The following is a 19083-nucleotide window of genomic DNA, read 5'->3' as shown; positions in this document are numbered from 1 at the left end:
TTGTTTACTTAAAAAGATAAGACTCGAAACTTAATTTTTTTGTGGCAATTTATTGCCTCAATTACATTGAGTTTAACAAACTCAAAATGTAAGTCATGAACATCTATCTATTGAACAGTATTTTCTTGCACTCACATTTAGCACACTGCAATATTAAAATAAATAATTTGAAAATATACTTTAATAAATTGTAGAGCTTAAACTTAGAGCTGGTGACATAAAACAATACCAACATTGTTTGTTACAGCGAAAAAACACTGCTCTTGGCTTCCTGAGTATAGTGCAGCATTTTGGATTAAATACAACAGAACTGTTTCAGAACATTTTCAGGAAAAAAAGAAAACTTCCATCTTTATAGTGGCTGATCATTTTAATTATTTGAATGAATATGGGCACAACAAATAAAACATTTCAACTTTGCAACCAAAGTTAAACTTCCAAAATAAATTGTATCTTTACGTTTAAAAGATAATGATGATCTTTACCGCTATAGTGGGTTAAATATTGTTGATAAATTGACATTAACAGGAAACACGTACATGAGGCATAAAAGAATTTAAAAAAAATGTATCTGCACAAAGATAACAACCGAGAACCATGACCTCTGCCTTTTTTTCCTCCATAATACACAACACAATAACATACATGAACAGATCACATGATGGCGCTGCATTGCAAAGCTGCAAGACGTGATCATAGACCTTTTAACTTGAACATGTTGAACCTTTTATAATGGTATACCGCTGCAGCCTTCCGTTTCTAGGTCATCAAAACATTCTTGAGGGTCTGCAACTTCGGTGACAGTTTGCCACTTTCTAGGCCAAGTAAGATCTTTTGAATGAACTCAAAAGTCTTGGTAAGTGCTTTGGGGTAGCTGAGGTGTAGTGCATACATGAATCCAAAGACTACCAGGAAGGCATCGCCAAGTCTGGGAGACTAACCATGACATCACTTTCAATAATCACAGAGATTTTCACAGGGTGGTAGTGAACTGCACTTGTGTTATTGTCACTGGTGACAGTAAGGAGGCCCACTGCAACCCCATCAAGCTCTGGCTCATCAGACTCGTCCTGAATGAATGAAAAAGAGATACCAATCACAAACTAACACATGGAACAGCACAGATGACATAATGTATATTTCCTTAACCAAGTCCCAATGAAAACAAAGGCCTCTTTTACAAGGGAGACCTGTGTCTCATTGTAAGAGGGGAACAACATAAGATCCATGTTCTGCACACACAAATCAACCAAATTACCAGAGAATCCAAGTGGTGAGAGACTGAAACCAAGCTAAAGGACATTTACAGGAACATGTTTTACTGAACATCTTCTCACTTGCCAATACAGTTCCTTTGTAGTGAGGCGAAAACAGACTATACCCGAAAAGTGTATGGGTAGACTAAACAAAGGTAAGTCCTAAAAGATATTAGTATTTTGATGAACTGTTTACATCATGCACACGTAGAATCTGTTAGTGACTTAAGAAGACTCACTGTGCAGGTTCTGAAGAATCCAGATACATCCTCGCACAGATAGACAGGGAGGCCGTGGAGAACAGTCGTACGTTTGGTGTGTATGTCCTGGTTTTCCTATTCAGATAAAAACACATTTGTACATTTAAAATAATCCATTCAGAACATATGGCCACAAATAACCTGTTCACATCTTTAATGCAATCAAACAAATGTCAAACACAGAGTGGACTAATTGCAAAATTCACAAAGCTCATTTGAGTCATTGAACCTGTTCGAAGTTCCACCGGTTCAACCTATGAAGTGTGTAATAATCTATTTACCTGTTCATCGTGGATTTGTAAAATTTCAGCCAGAGCATCTGCTGTCTTTCCAGTTCTTGATGCCTTCTGCCTAAATAAAGTCATTAGTCGTGGAAGATGGCGGTCAAGCTCAGCATAGAATCGGTTGGGCAGGTTCTGATTGGTTATCCTCTGGAACTCTGCATACAACTACATTGAAATAACAGCAACAAATAAAAAAACATTCAATTTGAAGAATCTAGCACATTTATTAAGCCGACAATAGCGGTCAAATGAATAAGAATCACAATTTTCACTTAAAGAGAGATGATCCATATTACCTCAGAAGATCTGATTCAAGTGGTCTACTATTTCCTGAATAGCTGTGTTCGAGACATGAAGGATAGCCTGCATCTTTAGAAATAAAGAAGCTAAATTTGTTTTAAGTTGATTTCTTAGACTGCCAGTGTCACACTGATCACCGTTCCCCACTTCTCTGCTCTGCTCTGGGCATTCTTCATGCGAATCACTAGTTTCCTCAGAAATACTGGCTTGAAGAATATGGGGATCCTCACTGACAATATCAGTTTGAAAGTCAGATGCAAGACCTGCTTGGTGTTCTCTACTTTTATGAGAATTGAACGAGGAGTACACATTTGTGATATAGCTACAATCCTTATATGGGCATGTCACCGTTTCATGATTTTTCAAATGCTTTCTGAGATGACTGAAAACGGCTGAATTAGAAAAGGGTTGCTGAAATGTGCATAAGGGGCATTTGAATAACACAGGCCCCTGACTCTGCTCTGTACAACTGCTAGGTTGTGCTGTATGATATCTTGATAAATGAGTACTCAATGAATTAAGTGTCTGAAACGTGCAAATGCAATCGGTGTAGAGGCATGGAAGAGGGCTGATTCTGGAAAAGTGGCTGTGCTGCAGCCTACAGTGTTTAAATAACTGCATTCTGGAGGTGCAAGAAGCTGCGCACAACTTACACTTCCAGATCATTTTGGAACCAGCAACCTAAAAGGCAAAGAAAAAAATGACAAAGTTTAGACCAACATCTAAAACTTTTAAAACAGATTTACTATTACTTACTAATTAATATAACAAGTTAATTACTATTAGCTTACCAAAACATGATCATGGACTACAGCTAACACTGCTTTAAAATTGCATGTGTTCCATTTTTGTATGCGATTTAAAACTAAAAGTAAATATTTGATTTGAAAGAACACTGACTAAAAAAGTACCAGTAACTGTTTCCCTATTCATCAGAGAAGAGAAGAAAAGGAAAGACTGAGTTTTGAATGCTATTACAAAAATTTTTTGGCACAATTTTTCTCATTCTAAAAATATATAATGTGTGGTTCTTAACCTTTAAATGAGTCCAAAAATATTTTACTGGTTGGCCACCTTTTTAGGAAGGCTTTTTTTTTTTTGTGGAGAGAGGTTGATGCAAATGCTATGCCATAGTACAATTACTGTCAATTATTTCATTTTATTTCTTCAAACAAGATTTTTCTGTGCTGTTCTTTGATATTTCTTACTTAAGGACTCTTCCCACAACACGTTGTGATTCCCATGCAACAGCCTGTGAGGTCCTGACACCCAGGTTAGGAACCGCTGGTATAATGCACTGACAAACATAGTTGACAATACATAATTTGTTGGTGGCATATCTAAACATTTCATTTATGCAGCTTACATGCAAGTCTCAATAACACCACCGTAAAACACTATCTATCTAGGATTTGCCATACAGGGTCTAACAATAACGTGTTTTTTATTTGACGTGCACAAAAACAAAAGAAATGCCAGAGATGCGAGTGACGTGAATAGTCAAGCATAAACACCGGGCGCTCCCGTGAACCAACAGAGAAGCACGGAGATCACTGTCAAGTTACGTTAGCTAGCGTCGTTCGTTAGCGCGATGTTCTCAGTCGAACAAGGTAGTCTAGTGGAACACCTCGTGCTCCTCCGCTGGTACGTCGTTACGTTAGCTTGCGCGAACCGACGTGCGTTAGCTATAGTACCTTAGTACACGAGGAGCGTACGTTAGCCAACGTTAGCCGCCACTTGTGTCTCTGAGCTCAAACCAGCCACTGCTGAAGTTGAGAGACAGACTCCGGCAGAGGATTGGAGTCTCGTGAGTGAAGCAGACGTAGCTAGCTCGTAATGTCTCTCGCAAAGTCTAGGAAATTATTTTAAGTTTTAGTTTTTCGAGGTTTGGCAACTGGCTGATTGTAACATAATGTAACTAAACACATTACACATATTAACGTATATATAAAAACACTTAAGATCTCACTCACCTTGAAAACAGTCCGAGTCGACGATGACACCACAGCCTCGTGCGAAAGGGTGCAGGACGAAAGTATAGTCAACGACTCATGAAATCCCCATAATGCACTTTGATAACGGCCAAAACACGTGATGACTCCAAGTTGATTTACACTACAAGTTGAATGTGAATTTTCAGCGTAACGTTTTATTTGTCGTTGATATGTTACTAGTTATTTTGTATTATCATGACAACTTCAATAGTCTTTTATGATACTGACTAAAAAAACAACTAAAAGCACATTTTACTGTGTATTTTACACTTTTATTGTATTTTAGCATGTGATTTAGGTTTATTTTAAAATCATCCATATTTAAAACAATAGAAATAACAGGACTTTATCATTTGCAGCATATAATTACTAAATTCTATTACGTTGGGCGTACGTTATGTTTTACAAAATAGTTCCATTTAATCAAAATATATTAGTTAAAATTACTAAAAAAGAAGAACATGTTCCACCAACTTGACATATTTAAGTTAGTAGAACTTTCTCTAAAACTTTGAGTATACACTACTTAATCTATTTGATTAATTTGGACGTTCGGGTTTACAGTGCACTCAATGAGCTTCAACGCTGCATGACATCATTCATACGCTGATGGGAGGAGCCACCTGCCATCAGCTAACTGACGTTCACACACAGCAACGGGAGCAGTTTGAGGGTTAAGTGTCTCGCCCAAGGACACGTCGACACGGGTTGGAGGAGCCGGGGAATCGAACCGCCGATCCTCTGATTGAAGAACGACCGCCACTCACCACTGATGCACATTGTTTTGTTTATTGCTTTATGTAAATATGTATGTGTATGTATGTATGTGTGTGTGTGTGTATGTGTATGTATGTATGTGTGTGTATTTATGTATGTGTGTGTGTGTATATGTATGTACATGTGTATATGTATATGTTTATGTATATATATATATATATATATAGGTATATGTATATGGTTCTCTGAAATAAGTTTTTTCGTGAAATCATAGGTTAGGGCCCTTATAAGCTTGATGGCTTCAGCCTCGACCCTTTCGGTCAGCCACTTTCTTCTTTTGTTGAATTTTGATTTTTGTATATTTTGCTGATCGAAATAAACTAAACTAAACTAAACAGTCAATAATACGGATGCAAAACCACACCCAGTTGGTTTGTTCTTCAGCAGAGAGCACACACTGTTCACACACACCAAACTGCTCTCTGGATAAATGATGTGTGTGTGTGTGTGTGTGTGTGTGTGTGTGTGTGTGGTGTGTGTGTGTGTGTGTGTGTGGAAAACTAATCAACTGATTAATTAGTTACTGCGGTGTGCTAGAGACGGCAGCTCCATTGCAATGACTCCATGAAGATGATGCATCACATAGGATGAAACTCACATGCGAGATCTCTGTGTGAACCCCAGACCCAACAGCTGTATAACAATAGTGTGTGTGTGTGTGTTGTGTTTTTTGTGCCACAGGGGAGAGTGTAAAGCCATCTGAGCCCTCCTGTCTGTCTCTGTCAATGACACACAGTATTTTGTGTTACTCGATTAATTTCAGACGAGCGATCTCATATTGATGACTCTCTTGTTCACACTGGGATGATTTAACGCTCACTGCCATTCTGAGCACGAGGTGTGTCGTATTTCATGTGGAGGTTACACAAGCGGTTTGTTTGCACCAGCTTATTAAAGCCCAATAAATAACCGTTGACATTTTTTAATTTTTTATCCTGCTGTGTGGATTTGTCAGGAAGGCACAACCATTTATTTTCACAATAACGTGCATGACAATGTCAGTCTATTAGTTTTGGTTATTAGACACGCATGAGCGAAGGACGCGTTCAATATGAATCACTCCTCACTGTTTATCCAGTCAAAAACTTTCCATGTACCACATTGATTTCATTGGATGAATAAATAAACAATACACACAGCTTATTGATTTTCTTGCATGAAGTGGCTGTCAGCAACCTTATGACCTACGCTGCACGCAAAACCCTTCAAGTTCCACATAGTCTTTTCAAAAACTAAAGTTCGTCTCGGCTTAAACGTAATAGACATTTTTTTTTCAAGTTCACCCTGGAAGTGTCAAATTGATGGTTTTGAGGTGCTGCAACAATTCCCAAAAAATGAATTGAAGTCGAACCTTTGAGTGGGTGCAAAGAGCGTGAATGTGCTTTGACGGCTTCCAGAGCTGTCTGTTTGTTTCTGGGTGTGCGAGTGAAGCCGCCGACCTCCGTGGGGGTGGAAACAGAACAGATAAGTGTTGACACAGGGTGTCGGGAGGAGGAGTGCTTCTTTTAAAAGAATGTGTGTTTGCAGAGATGTGCATCGTGGTGCCATTGTGAACATTGTGGTGGCTGGGTGACCTTTTTTTAAAAACTTTTTTTTTTTACAATCCACTATTATATTGTGCTGGTTATGCTGCACTAGGATATTAACACATCGATGTTTTAGTCAAAATCCTTGACAACAAAATGTCAAGTTCCTATTTTCATTCACGCTCCAGTTGGAAAATGTATGACAGCTTTTCCCTTTTTATGGCGAATAAGTATAGGCTATAAATTGTGACTCACAGTATATTTTGTGAACGGATCCTCATCTGCTACTGACAGTCTCCTATAGGAAGGAGGAGCCTAAAGAATGGAAACAGGTCATTGGACCATTTCATACATTTTGGGTGTGACGGGAATTCATTCAATTACTTTTTTTTCTCACATCACATTAAAACAGAGCGTCCGACTGCAGATGTGCTGCACGCTGTAGATCATTTATTTTTTATTCATATCAGAGTTGTTACTCGCTCCGTGTCCCCCCCCCCCCTGGTCCCACTCCTACAGCTCGTGACCGCTGCTCTTCATTTACTTTTAATTTGCTTAATTGAAGTTAGCCTGCATAGCAAGCTCAAGGTGACACTGTGACTGGTGCAAGCACGAGAATCTGTGAGTCTGTGTGTGTGTGTGCGTATACGTGTGCATGTGTGTGTGTGTGCGTGTGTGCGTGTGTGCACTATGGCATTAGTCTATCCATCGATTGAACAGATATTTTACCAAAAATAACTCCTCTATTGCAACGCTTCATTACACTTAACGAAACACATGTAGCCCTGGGGGAAAATAATATTATTTATAATAATAATAACAATAATAATGATCACAATTCAGTGTAATTGTTCCACAATGCACCCATGTGTGTGCCTCTTTATTTGCACCTGCGTGCAGATACTTTGTGCACGTACTGTGAATAACAATGCTCCAACAGACACACACACACACACACACATATATATATTTTGTTCTTTTTCTTTTTTTCTTTCGAAAACAGGGACACGATAATAGCATTTCAGCTTGTATCAATGTTTTTTTATTTCTTCTGTGTATTCATATTTGTGTGTTGGGATAACATCGATCGAGGTCGTGTTTGGATGTTCACATAACGTTAATTTATTCTGGAAAACAAAAGTCAATAAAATGTTGTAAAATTGGCATGGAGAAGTTTATGGATCAATGCCTGCATTTGGTTTGTGAGTGTGAGTGTGTGTGTGTTTGTATGTGTGTGTGTGTGTGTCTCTTCTGTTGTTGTAATTGTACATTGACAGTGGGCTAGAAAATAAATGATACAATAAGAAAACCCGAAAATAAAATACAAAATAAAGATGTCAGAGGCAAAAATGGCTGCGGATATGCAATGAAGGCTGCTAGCGTTTGTCAAACCGTCATCAGAACAATCTGGTTCCATCACATCTATAATCAATAGCCTCCTCTCCCTCTGTGCTGGTGACCCTCAGCTGTACGGTGTCATATGAGCGCGTGCCAAATGCTGCACATTCACACACACACACACACACACACACTTGTTTTTAAGTAGACTAATTTGTAGTAAACTCATGAAGAGATATAGTAACTTGTATTCCCCCTAAATGATGTAGAGACGCCATCTGTGTGTATTATACACTACTGTTCAAAAGTTTGGGGTCACTTAGAAATGTCTTTATTTTTCAAAGAAAAGCATTTTTTTTTCAATAAAGATAACATGAATCAAAAATACACACTATACATTGTTAATGTGGTAAATGACTATTCTAGGTGGAAACGTCTGGTTTCTAATGAAATATCTCCATAGGTGTATAGAGGCCCATTTCCATCAACGATCACTCCAGTGTTCTAATGGTACATTGTGTTTGCTAATCGCCTTAGAAGACTAATGTCTGATTAGAAAACCCTTGTGCAATTATGTTAGCACAGCTGAAAACAGTTATGCTGGTGATATAAGCTATACAACTGGCCTTCCTTTGAGCTTGAAGTTTGAAGAACAAAATTAATACTTCAAATATTAATCATTATTTCTAACCTTGTCAATGTCTTGACGATATGTTCTATTCAATTTTCAATTCATTTGATAAATAAAAGTGAGTTCTCATGGAAGACACGAAATTGTCTGGATGACCCCGAACTTTTGAACGGTATTATATATCTTTATCATCCATCTATGTTTGCATAATCTCGAGTTGCTCTTTTTTGTGATTTTCAGGGCTGATCACGACCACTGCGAGGAAACTGGACAGAGAACAACAGGCAGAGCACTTCTTAGAGGTACACAATAACCTGAGCAGTGTGCATTTGGTTCATCATATTATTTATCTGGTCCTGCCACCTGCCACGGCCCACGATTAACAGAGACTGGGTGGAGGACAACCCTGCCAGGTCTTCATGGCGCCATAAACTGTGATAAATGGCTCCGGTTGTGGGCCCCAGGTTTAGGAATTTCAAAACGTAATCATTCATCATTGGTTATCTTCTCTACTCAGGATGGGAATAGGGAGGAGAGAAGTTGGTATGCCCGACATTTGATAAGCGCAGACACTTGGCACACAGATAGCCCTGTGATTACCATTTCTGTTGCTTCTGCTGCTCTGCATGCAGATGAACCTGATAATCAGAGATATTCCACCTCCGGGATACAAGGAAACTTCTACTTCCCCAGACGTCTCTGACAATTTAGTGCGTATTGTTGAAACTATGAGAACTTCGGCCTTCCGCAAAATGGAATGAAATAACCCACAGCTGACCCGCAGCGTTGCACGTTAGTGTTGTGTTTCTGTGTTGCCGATTGACTTGGCTGGACTCGGTAACTCCTGGTGCTGCTCTGGTCAGCTCCAGGATGTCAGAGGAACTCATTACGAACATTTACACCTAAAAGGAGTTTGAAATTGGAAGCACAGAAGTCTTTGTTGTTACATTGTCCTATCCCGTCCTGTCCTGTCCAATCGTGTCCTGTCCTCTCCTGTCCTGTCGTGTCCTTTCCTCTCCCTTCCTGTCGTGTCCTTTCCTATTCCTTCCTGTCGTGTCCTGTCGTGTCCTCTCCTCTCCCTTCCTGTCGTGTCCTTTCCTATCCCTTCCTGTCGTGTCCTGTCGTGTCCTTTCCTGTCCCTTCCTGTCGTGTCCTGTCGTGTCCTTTCCTATCCCTTCCTGTCGTGTCCTTTCCTGTCCCTTCCTGTCGTGTCCTCTCCTCTCCCTTCCTGTCGTGTCCTTTCCTATCCCTTCCTGTCGTGTCCTGTCGTGTCCTCTCCTCTCCCTTCCTGTCGTGTCCTTTCCTATCCCTTCCTGTCGTGTCCTGTCGTGTCCTTTCCTATCCCTTCCTGTCGTGTCCTTTCCTGTCCCTTCCTGTCGTGTCCTGTCGTGTCCTCTCCTCTCCCTTCCTGTCGTGTCCTGTCGTGTCCTTTCCTATCCCTTCCTGTCGTGTCCTCTCCTCTCCCTTCCTGTCGTGTCCTCTCCTCTCCCTTCCTGTCGTGTCCTTTCCTCTCCCTTCCTGTCGTGTCCTTTCCTCTCCTTTCCTGTCGTGTCCTTTCCTATCCCTTCCTGTCGTGTCCTGTCGTGTCCTCTCCTCTCCCTTCCTGTCGTGTCCTGTCGTGTCCTTTCCTATCCCTTCCTGTCCCTTCCTGTCATGTCCTCTCCTATCCCTTCCTGTCGTGTCCTTTCCTGTCCCTTCCTGTCGTGTCCTGTCGTGTCCTTTCCTATCCTTTCCTGTCGTGTCCTCTCCTCTCCCTTCCTGTCGTGTCCTTTCCTCTCCCTTCCTGTCGTGTCCTGTCGTGTCCTTTCCTGTCCCTTCCTGTCGTGTCCTGTCGTGTCCTTTCCTCTCCCTTCCTGTCGTGTCCTTTCCTCTCCCTTCCTGTCGTGTCCTTTCCTGTCCCTTCCTGTCATGTCCTGTTGTGTCCTTTCCTCTCCCTTCCTGTCGTGTCCTTTCCTATCCCTTCCTGTCGTGTCCTGTCGTGTCCTTTCCTGTCCCTTCCTGTCGTGTCCTGTCGTGTCCTTTCCTATCCCTTCCTGTCGTGTCCTTTCCTGTCCCTTCCTGTCGTGTCCTGTCGTGTCCTTTCCTATCCCTTCCTGTCGTGTCCTCTCCTATCCCTTCCTGTCGTGTCCTTTCCTGTCCCTTCCTGTCGTGTCCTGTCGTGTCCTTTCCTATCCCTTCCTGTCGTGTCCTCTCCTCTCCCTTCCTGTCGTGTCCTTTCCTGTCCCTTCCTGTCGTGTCCTGTCGTGTCCTTTCCTATCCCTTCCTGTCGTGTCCTCTCCTATCCCTTCCTGTCGTGTCCTGTCGTGTCCTTTCCTATCCCTTCCTGTCGTGTCCTGTCGTGTCCTCTCCTATCCCTTCCTGTCGTGTCCTGTCGTGTCCTTTCCTATCCCTTCCTGTCGTGTCCTTTTCTGTCCCTTCCTGTCGTGTCCTGTCGTGTCCTTTCCTATCCCTTCCTCTCCTTTCCTTAGACTCCAGTGGGCTTGCCAGTGTTTGCTGCCTGTTTGTAATTAACAGTCCAGTGAGCAGGCCGGCCGGCTGCAGCGGGGTTCACCCCGATCTGAACCAATTGATCAGTGATCAGACTTCTGCCTCCAGGGGATCAATAACACAAAGAGATTTCCCACGAGCCACACAGCGGGAGCCAAGATTAAAAGTGTTAATAAACATCCGCAAATCCTGCATTTATATACAGGACTGTCTCAGAAAATTAGAATATTGTGATAAAGTTCTTTATTTTCTGTAATGCAATTAAAAAAACAAAAATGTCATGCATTCTGGATTCATTACAAATCAACTGAAATATTGCAAGCCTTTTATTCTTTTAATATTGCTGATTATGGCTTACAGCTTAAGAAAACTCAAATATCCTATCTCTAAATATTAGAATATCATGAAAAAGTATACTAGTAGGGTATTAAACAAATTACTTGAATCGTCTAATTAACTCGAAACACCTGGAAACACATTTTCAAATGTTTGATTTTGTTTTGCTGTTATAAATCTTTTTTTTAACTTGGTCTGAGGAAATATTCAAATTTTATGAGATAGGATTTTAGAGTTTTCTTAAGCTGTAAGCCATAATCAGCAATATTAAAAGAATAAAAGGCTTGCAATATTTCAGTTGATTTGTAATGAATCCAGAATGCATGACATTTTTGTTTTTTTAATTGCATTACAGAAAATAAAGAACTTTATCACAATATTCTAATTTTCTGAGACAGTCCTGTATATCTTTTAAAAACACGTTATCGAGACACCGACGCATCTCCGTGACGACGTCTCCGTCCTCAGGTAACGGTGATAGACGGCCCGGTGACCACCCGCCAGTCGACCGTGTGGGTCATGGTTCACATCGAGGATGAGAACGACAACCCGCCGACCTTCCCGGAGGTCACCTACCGCGTCAGCCTGACGGAGCGAGACCGCAACAAGCGCGGCGAACAGGTGTACCGCGTCTTCGCTTACGACCGCGACCTCGGAGCCAACGGCAACGTCACCTACAGCATCGTCGATGGCAACGCCGACGAAAAGTTCAGTATCGACCCCAGGACTGCCATGGTGTCCTCGAAGAAGACGGTGACGGCGGGAAGCTACGATATCCTCACTGTGAGTTCTATACAATGTTTTTGTTGTTTTTGCGAATTGATTTTTTTTTTTTAAAGTGCGAATTGATCTAAACTATAGGCCAAAGACATATGTCAGCTAAAACCCAGCACTCATAGCAGACAATAGATCTATAACTTGAATTACAGACTGCCAATTGTCTAACGTGGGATAAAACCAGACACAATTTAAAGACATGACTCTGGAGAAGTACAGATGTAACGGCATTGATGACGCATCATAAGTAACGGACGGTTAATGGGGACTAGCTTTTTGTTTTGTTTATTGTTTTATGTAAATATGTATGTGTGTATTTATGTGTGTGTGTGTATGTGTGTGTATTTATGTATGTGTGTGTGTATACGTATGTACACTACCGTTCAAAAGTTTGGGGTCATCCAGACAATTTTGTGTCTTCCGTGAAAACTCACTTTTATTTATCAAATGAATTGAAAATTGAATAGAAAATATAGTCAAGACATTGACAATGTTAGAAATAATGATTAATATTTGAAGTATTAAGTTTGTTCTTCAAACTTCAAGCTCAAAGGAAGGCCAGTTGTATAGCTTATATCACCAGCATAACTGTTTTCAGCTGTGCTAACATAATTGCACAAGGGTTTTCTAATCAGACATTAGTCTTCTAAGGCGATTAGCAAACACAATGTACCATTAGAACACTGGAGTGATAGTTGATGGAAATGGGCCTCTATACACCTCTGGAGATATTTCATTAGAAACCAGACATTTCCACCTAGAATAGTCATTTACCACATTAACAATGTATAGTGTGTATTTTTGATTAATGTTATCTTTATTGAAAAAACAGTGCTTTTCTTTGAAAAATAAAGACATTTCTAAGTGACCCCAAACTTTTGAACGGTAGTGTATATATGTGTGTGTGAATATGTATGTATGTGTATGTATGTACATGTGTATATGTATATATGTTTATGTATATAGATATATAGGTATATGTATATGGTTCTCTGAAATAAGTTTTTTCGTGAAATCATAGGTAAGGGCCCTTATAAGCTTGATGGCTTCAGCCTTGACCCTTTCGGTTAGCCACTTTCTTCTTTTGTTGAATTTGGATTTTTGTATATTTTGCTGATCGAAATAAACGAAACTAAACTAAACAAAACAATAATCCTCTCTTTCCACTTCTAGACTGCATCTGTTTTAATTTGTCTTCACTGTCTTGCTACAACCAAATTCATAGCCACTTGGGGCTCCATTCGTTTATGTATATGGCTCCGTTTGAATGCAGTTGGAAAGTCGAAGCAATCACAGCCAAATTATTTATTTCGCTTTGGGCACACGTCTAGGTATTTGAGCTTGTTGTTGTTTTTTGGTGGTATTTTTTTTACATTGCCAATGAACTCCAACGTGTTAGGGTAGTCGGAGCGGCACAGCTGAAGGTTTATATTTATTCACATCAGATGACACAGAGCGTTTATGACACTCATAAAAACAAAGCCTCTCCTCTCCGCAAACAAAAGCACACATTACAGTTCATCTAGCTTTATTTGTGTCCCCAATTATACACAATAACAATGTATTCTTCGAGCTCCATCCCCTTTTATGTGCTGCAGACAACAAGGGAGCAATTCAGGGTTAAGTGTCTCGCTCAACTGTGTTCCTTTTTATAACTCCGTTCTCCACGCAAATAATAGTTTAACTATTGTATTTATGTATTTGGCTCACAGGCTGGGGTCCTAAATGAGCGCCACTTATAACAGCATCTTTTACAATTACCTCCCCTATAGGATTTTTACAGAGAGGCAGTCTTATGTATTGTTGTTAATGCTTTCCTCATCGAATATGAGAAAGGCAAAGCGGGCTATTTGAAGTCAGGCGAGGACAGCCATCCCATTAAACTGTAATTACTGGAATCAATTGTGAGGTTCTAAAATATATTATTCATGGATGGGAGGTTAACGCTGAGGTGTAGGTGTAATCTAGTTGCCGTGACCGAGCATAGAATAGTTTTGACTACCTGTGGCCATAATTATAATTCGTTTGCTTGTGCTGAATAATTAAATACATGGTTCGTACGGTCACGATAAACCTGGAAAAGTCGTGGCATTTTAAAATGTTTATTTCCAGGCCTGGAAAAGTCATTGCTAAAAAATAAAATCCCTAAAGTTTTGGAAAAGTCATGGACGATTTAAACAAATATTCCTATGTTAATTTATGTTGAGTTTTAAATCATGACGATGCTTTTAAATGAAAGACGCTTAAAATATAAGCAGGCGTTTTTTCACTTTTTCATGCATACACCGAGATTTCACAAAATGTTTGTTCATGGCAATTTGATTTAAAATCATGGAAAAGTCATAGAAATACTTTGGTCAAAACGTGTATGAACCCTGTACATACTAACACCAAATCAAGTGTTGTGGGACATCTTTCCTTTCTTTGTGAACTTTTGTCTTTTTCCAGTCTGGTTCATCATCGTTTCAGAGTTTTGGATTCATGAATTATTGGGCCCTGCATGTGTGGTTTCTGAGTATTGTTCCCATCTCTTAGATAAAAGCGGTGGACGGCGGTGATCCTCCATTGTGGTCTACCGTCAAACTTCACGTCGAGTGGATTCGCAAACCCGTCCCCTCGGCCGTGCCCCTACTCTTCACCAAGAGGTTCTACAATTTCTCTATTTCCGAGACAGCTGCCGTGGCTCAGCCGGTGGGAGTCGTCGCTGTCAGCCAGTCAAGTGCACTCGTCTGGTTCAATATCATCGGTGAGAAAATGTATGTGCGAAACTAAACTAACAGAGCAGAGCTTAATCCATAATTGTCTTGTTCCCTCATGTTCATTTAAATGCATAAAAGGATTATTTTCATGTATTACATTCAAATGTATTTTAATTCATGTATTAAAAAAAGGGCATTTGGTTTTCATCAGTCAGTTAACCGCAAATTGAGGCATCAAGGGATCAATACAGTAGTACTAAATTGATTTTATCATCTGCATGGTGGAGTATCATAATAATGCTTTTGAGGGATGCTTTTTTTGGGGTCCAACCTGACCTGGATGAGCCAGAACCAACACACTGGAGGCGATGCATTTCACACCGTGCAGTGGAAACATTTTCAAAAGTTCAGGTTATTGATTTAAACTGCAGGCTCCAGAACAGCTTTACTGCAACGTTGGACATATATATACAGGACTGTCTCAGAAAATTAGAATATTGTGATGAAGTTCTTTATTTTCTGCAATGCAATTAAAAAAACAAAAATGTCATGCATTCTGGATTCATTACAAATCAACTGAAATATTGCAAGCCTTTTATTCTTTTAATATTGCTGATTATGGCTTACAGCTTAAGAAAACTGTAAAATCCTATCTCATACCATTTTAATATTTCCTCAGACCAAGTTAAAAAAAAGATTTATAACAGCTGAGTGTTTGTCAAGACTCAGGAAACCCTTGCAGGTGTTTCGAGTTAATTAGACAATTCAAGTGATTTGTTTAATACCCTACTAGTATACTTTTTCATGATATTCTAATATTTAGAGATAGGATATTTGAGTTTTCTTAAGCTGTAAGCCATAATCAGCAATATTAAAAGAATAAAAGGCTTGCAATATTTCAGTTGATTTGTAATGAATCCAGAATGCATGACATTTTTGTTTATTTAATTGCATTACAGAAAATAAAGAACTTCATCACAATATTCTAATTTTCTGAGACAGTCCTGTATATATATATAATATATATATATATATATATATATATATATAAATATATATATATATATATATATCTCGCTGCTGGAAAAAGTATTGCCCAGAATCCAAATTAGCTTGTTAAATTGAAAAGGTGTCTGACACATTCAGTAGTTAATTAATTGTGCAATGGCAAAAAGTGAATTGTCTTTATAAAACTATATAACATATACAATGAAAGGATGGCTTCTGCTGCTCTGGTTCTATACCTGTCTACTTGTTTAAAACTGGTGAGCTCTATCTTGCCCCTGGATTTAACTCTTCGAAAGGGTAATCAGTGAATAGCTCATTATTAATTGCTTATTAAAAAGTTTTTTCGAGAGACCCAGGTCTCTTATAAGCAGGGGTCCCCAAACTTTTTCCTGAGAGGGCCACATGCGCGTGCAGGCAGCATTTAACGGAGCGGAGCAGCGCGTGTGCTCTGATCGCTCTTTTAATGAAGTATCGACACTAAAAATATGCTAAATCACATCGTTTTTAACGTACGGGTACTTTGTTAGTATCGCTACACCGTGCAGCGTGACAGCAGCAGATGTAGCGGACTAACATTCAAGCTAACCTAACTTCCCAAACGCTGTGGACATCTGAACGCTGATTGGCCGAGACGCGACACGTCCCATCAAAGATGTTTTATTGCGAAGAGCACCACTTCACATTTTCTCCGCGTCTCACTGCAATCTCAACGGCAGCGGGCCAGGTGAAAAAAATAATAAATCGGAACGCGTCTCTGATATTGTTCAGGGGGCCGGTCCAAATGTGGAGGCGGGCCGTAGTTTGGGGACCACTGCTTATAAGGATGTTAAGATGAAAGTGAGTTGATAATTAGTTGACATGGTTTTTCTTTTGAAGTCACACACATCAAAACATCTACATTTATTTTGTAGATTACAAATTTGCCTGAGAGGGCTTTACAATCTGAACACATACGACCTCCTCTGACCCGGGAACTCACATCAGTTCAGGAAAGTGTGATGGAAATGTGGCGTTTGGTTACATATCAGTTGAGTTATTGTGCAGGTTTTGCTCATTAAAAGCATTAAAAGCATGATGATCATCTTTTCTCTCAAACTTTCCACAAGCGGACTCTTATATCATCCCTGGTTGAATCCCATTACCCCAGGTTGACTTTGCAGAGTGCCGTTCTTCATATACTCTAGAATGATGCAGACCTTTTGATCACAAGAATATCCTTGACTCCCTAAATATTCATAATCTCTTTTTTCCCTTTCCTTTTCCCTCTCTCTCTTTTACCGTGAAGGCGGGCGGCTCGCCAGAGAAACCTTCTACATTCCTCAGAATGCATGCGGAAGAAACTGCTCGCTTGACACAGGTGTGGTTCGAAGCTCATTTTGACACACGCCTTCCTCTAATGCCCCAAGTCTGAACAAAAATAATAAATTAATGAAGCTTTTATGCTGCTAAGTGATTGGGGAGGGGGGACGGGGGGACGGGACACAGTCGGCCTTTAACTATCATGTTTTTTGTCCTCAGAGAGACTTTTCCGAATCGAAATCTCTTTAAAATATTACGAGAGTATGTCGTGACCTTAACGTGAGTTTTAATATGAGTCCGCCTGACGATCTTTTCCGCACTTACAGACAAACCCAACATATGTCGTCACAATCTGGAAAGTGTGGTCCTCTCCGTCACAGCTGTGTTTGCAGAAGTTCTTTTACTTCTCCGAGAGGCTCAATATTGTCATTACCTTTGCATTGAAAATGCGGACGGTTATGTTTTGATCGCCGTGTATTTATTTATTTATTTGTATGCGTGTTACTCGCAGAACTCAAAAAGAATTAAACCGAATCGCATTAAATTTGGTGGGATGATTGGTTATTATCCGGGGACCATTTGATTAGATTTTAGGATCGATCGGCTCAAAGGTCAAGGTCAAGGTCATGAAAAGGTCAAAATCTTCTTGAATCGCATGCAATTTGGTGGGATGATTGGATATTATCCGGGGACCATTTAATTTGATTTTGGGATCGATTGGGTCAAAGGTCAAGGTCATGAAAAGGTCAACATCTTCTTTTTACCATAGCGCGGTCAATTTATATCCAATTGGCATGCAACTAATGCCAAAATGTTCATAATTCAAGCCCAATCTTGTGATATGCGAAGGTATGCGCTCTACCTAGTGCCCATTCTAGTTCATGTGTGTCATAGCATTTACATTAGCTCTTGTGCTAGTATGATATAAACAATAAACAATATCACTTATCTGCTGACATCAATTAAGGCTTTCATCTTCAAATCAGACCAAAAACGAGGTGAGCAATTAGAATATCGTGCCAAAAAAACAAGTAATATGTTGACTCTACCTCATAATATTGTCTGCATACATATCAACTGTACAACCACCTGTTCAAATGGTGTATTGCTGTTTGTGAAAGACCCCTTAGAGGCACCTCTTACACACAGGAAAGAAAACTGAACGCCTCTCTTTATTTATAGAGCGTGAGTTCTGTTTTTCTTAACGCTATGAGTAATTCATCGGGTAATATTGACCAAGCTCACGCCCTGAAAAAAAAGAAAAGAAGCTAATCCCTTTGGTTTGCTGCGACTCAACACGCATCAGCGCTCCTGTGAAAAATCAGTATTCATATGCTGAGGAGAGCTCGCGCTCCCAGATTCCTCGGGAGAGAGAAGCTGGAATGAGACGGAGGATGGAAAGGAATACCTAACGCGTATCAATCGTCTCCCTCGCCGTAATCAAACATTAAGCCTCTCTAAACTGTACATTCACCGCCTCGTGGAAAAGATCCGGCTGCTAGGTTTTTGATCCCCGAGATGGGTTGTGTTTTGGAGTGATAAGGCCGGTGTTTGTGTGGCTGTTAACAGCTCTCTGACTGCCAAGTGGGGTTTTTCGACGCCACATCGCATCGCATCGCATTCCAGTTCAGTTTATTTCACGGACCCTCCAGCTCCAGACGCAGGCACCTGGCCAAAACAATTACACAGTAATAACTTAGAGCACCTGAGTTTAACGCGCAACATGAATACTGATTGACTGGAAACTCTGTGTGTGTGTGTGTGTGTACGCGTATCTGCGTGTGCGATTCCAGGGAGCTTTGACATGCAGTTTGACCTTCAAGTGGGGGTGGGAACTCTCGTCGTGGCCAAGCCCCTGGATGCAGAAGTGCAATCTGTGTTCAACATGACTGTCCAGGTGACCGATGGGACCAACTTTGCCACAGCACAGGTATACGCACAATTTGTGATTTGTAATGCATTGGCTCTGCTTCCAGAGCAAATTAAACTATTGTTACACCTTCCTGGGGGGCGAGAGAGGTTTTTTTTCTCGCAGCTTTGTCCTTCCTTATGTTTGCATTCCCCTTTTTTTTCTCAAACTACCTCTCGCTGCCTATGACTATGCTTTTTGT

The 19083-nt window shown here is 40.3% G+C and overlaps 1 protein-coding gene and 1 long non-coding RNA gene across 2 annotated transcripts in view; one reads left to right on the top strand and one right to left on the bottom strand.

Annotated features, from left to right (window-relative positions):
- LOC130191992 (protocadherin Fat 3) overlaps positions 1 to 19083 on the top strand; it is a 98399-nt gene that overhangs the window by 21471 nt on the left and 57845 nt on the right. The window contains exons 7-11 of the mRNA XM_056411804.1: positions 8607 to 8668; positions 11658 to 11972; positions 14502 to 14712; positions 16959 to 17030; positions 18766 to 18902. Coding sequence (XP_056267779.1) covers positions 8607 to 8668; positions 11658 to 11972; positions 14502 to 14712; positions 16959 to 17030; positions 18766 to 18902 — 797 coding nt within the window. The remainder of the gene's footprint in view (positions 1 to 8606; positions 8669 to 11657; positions 11973 to 14501; positions 14713 to 16958; positions 17031 to 18765; positions 18903 to 19083) is intronic.
- Positions 937 to 4149, bottom strand: LOC130191993 (uncharacterized). Its single transcript, XR_008831310.1, has 3 exons — positions 4074 to 4149; positions 1496 to 1591; positions 937 to 1070 (listed from the first exon to the last, which is right to left on the bottom strand). It is a non-coding gene; the product is annotated as an uncharacterized LOC130191993 (long non-coding RNA).

This window comes from Pseudoliparis swirei, chromosome 3 (assembly GCF_029220125.1).
Source record: "Pseudoliparis swirei isolate HS2019 ecotype Mariana Trench chromosome 3, NWPU_hadal_v1, whole genome shotgun sequence".
Classification (NCBI taxonomy): domain Eukaryota; kingdom Metazoa; phylum Chordata; class Actinopteri; order Perciformes; family Liparidae; genus Pseudoliparis; species Pseudoliparis swirei.
The sequence above is the reverse complement of the archived record's forward strand: the minus strand, read 5'-3'. Positions and strand labels throughout refer to the sequence as shown.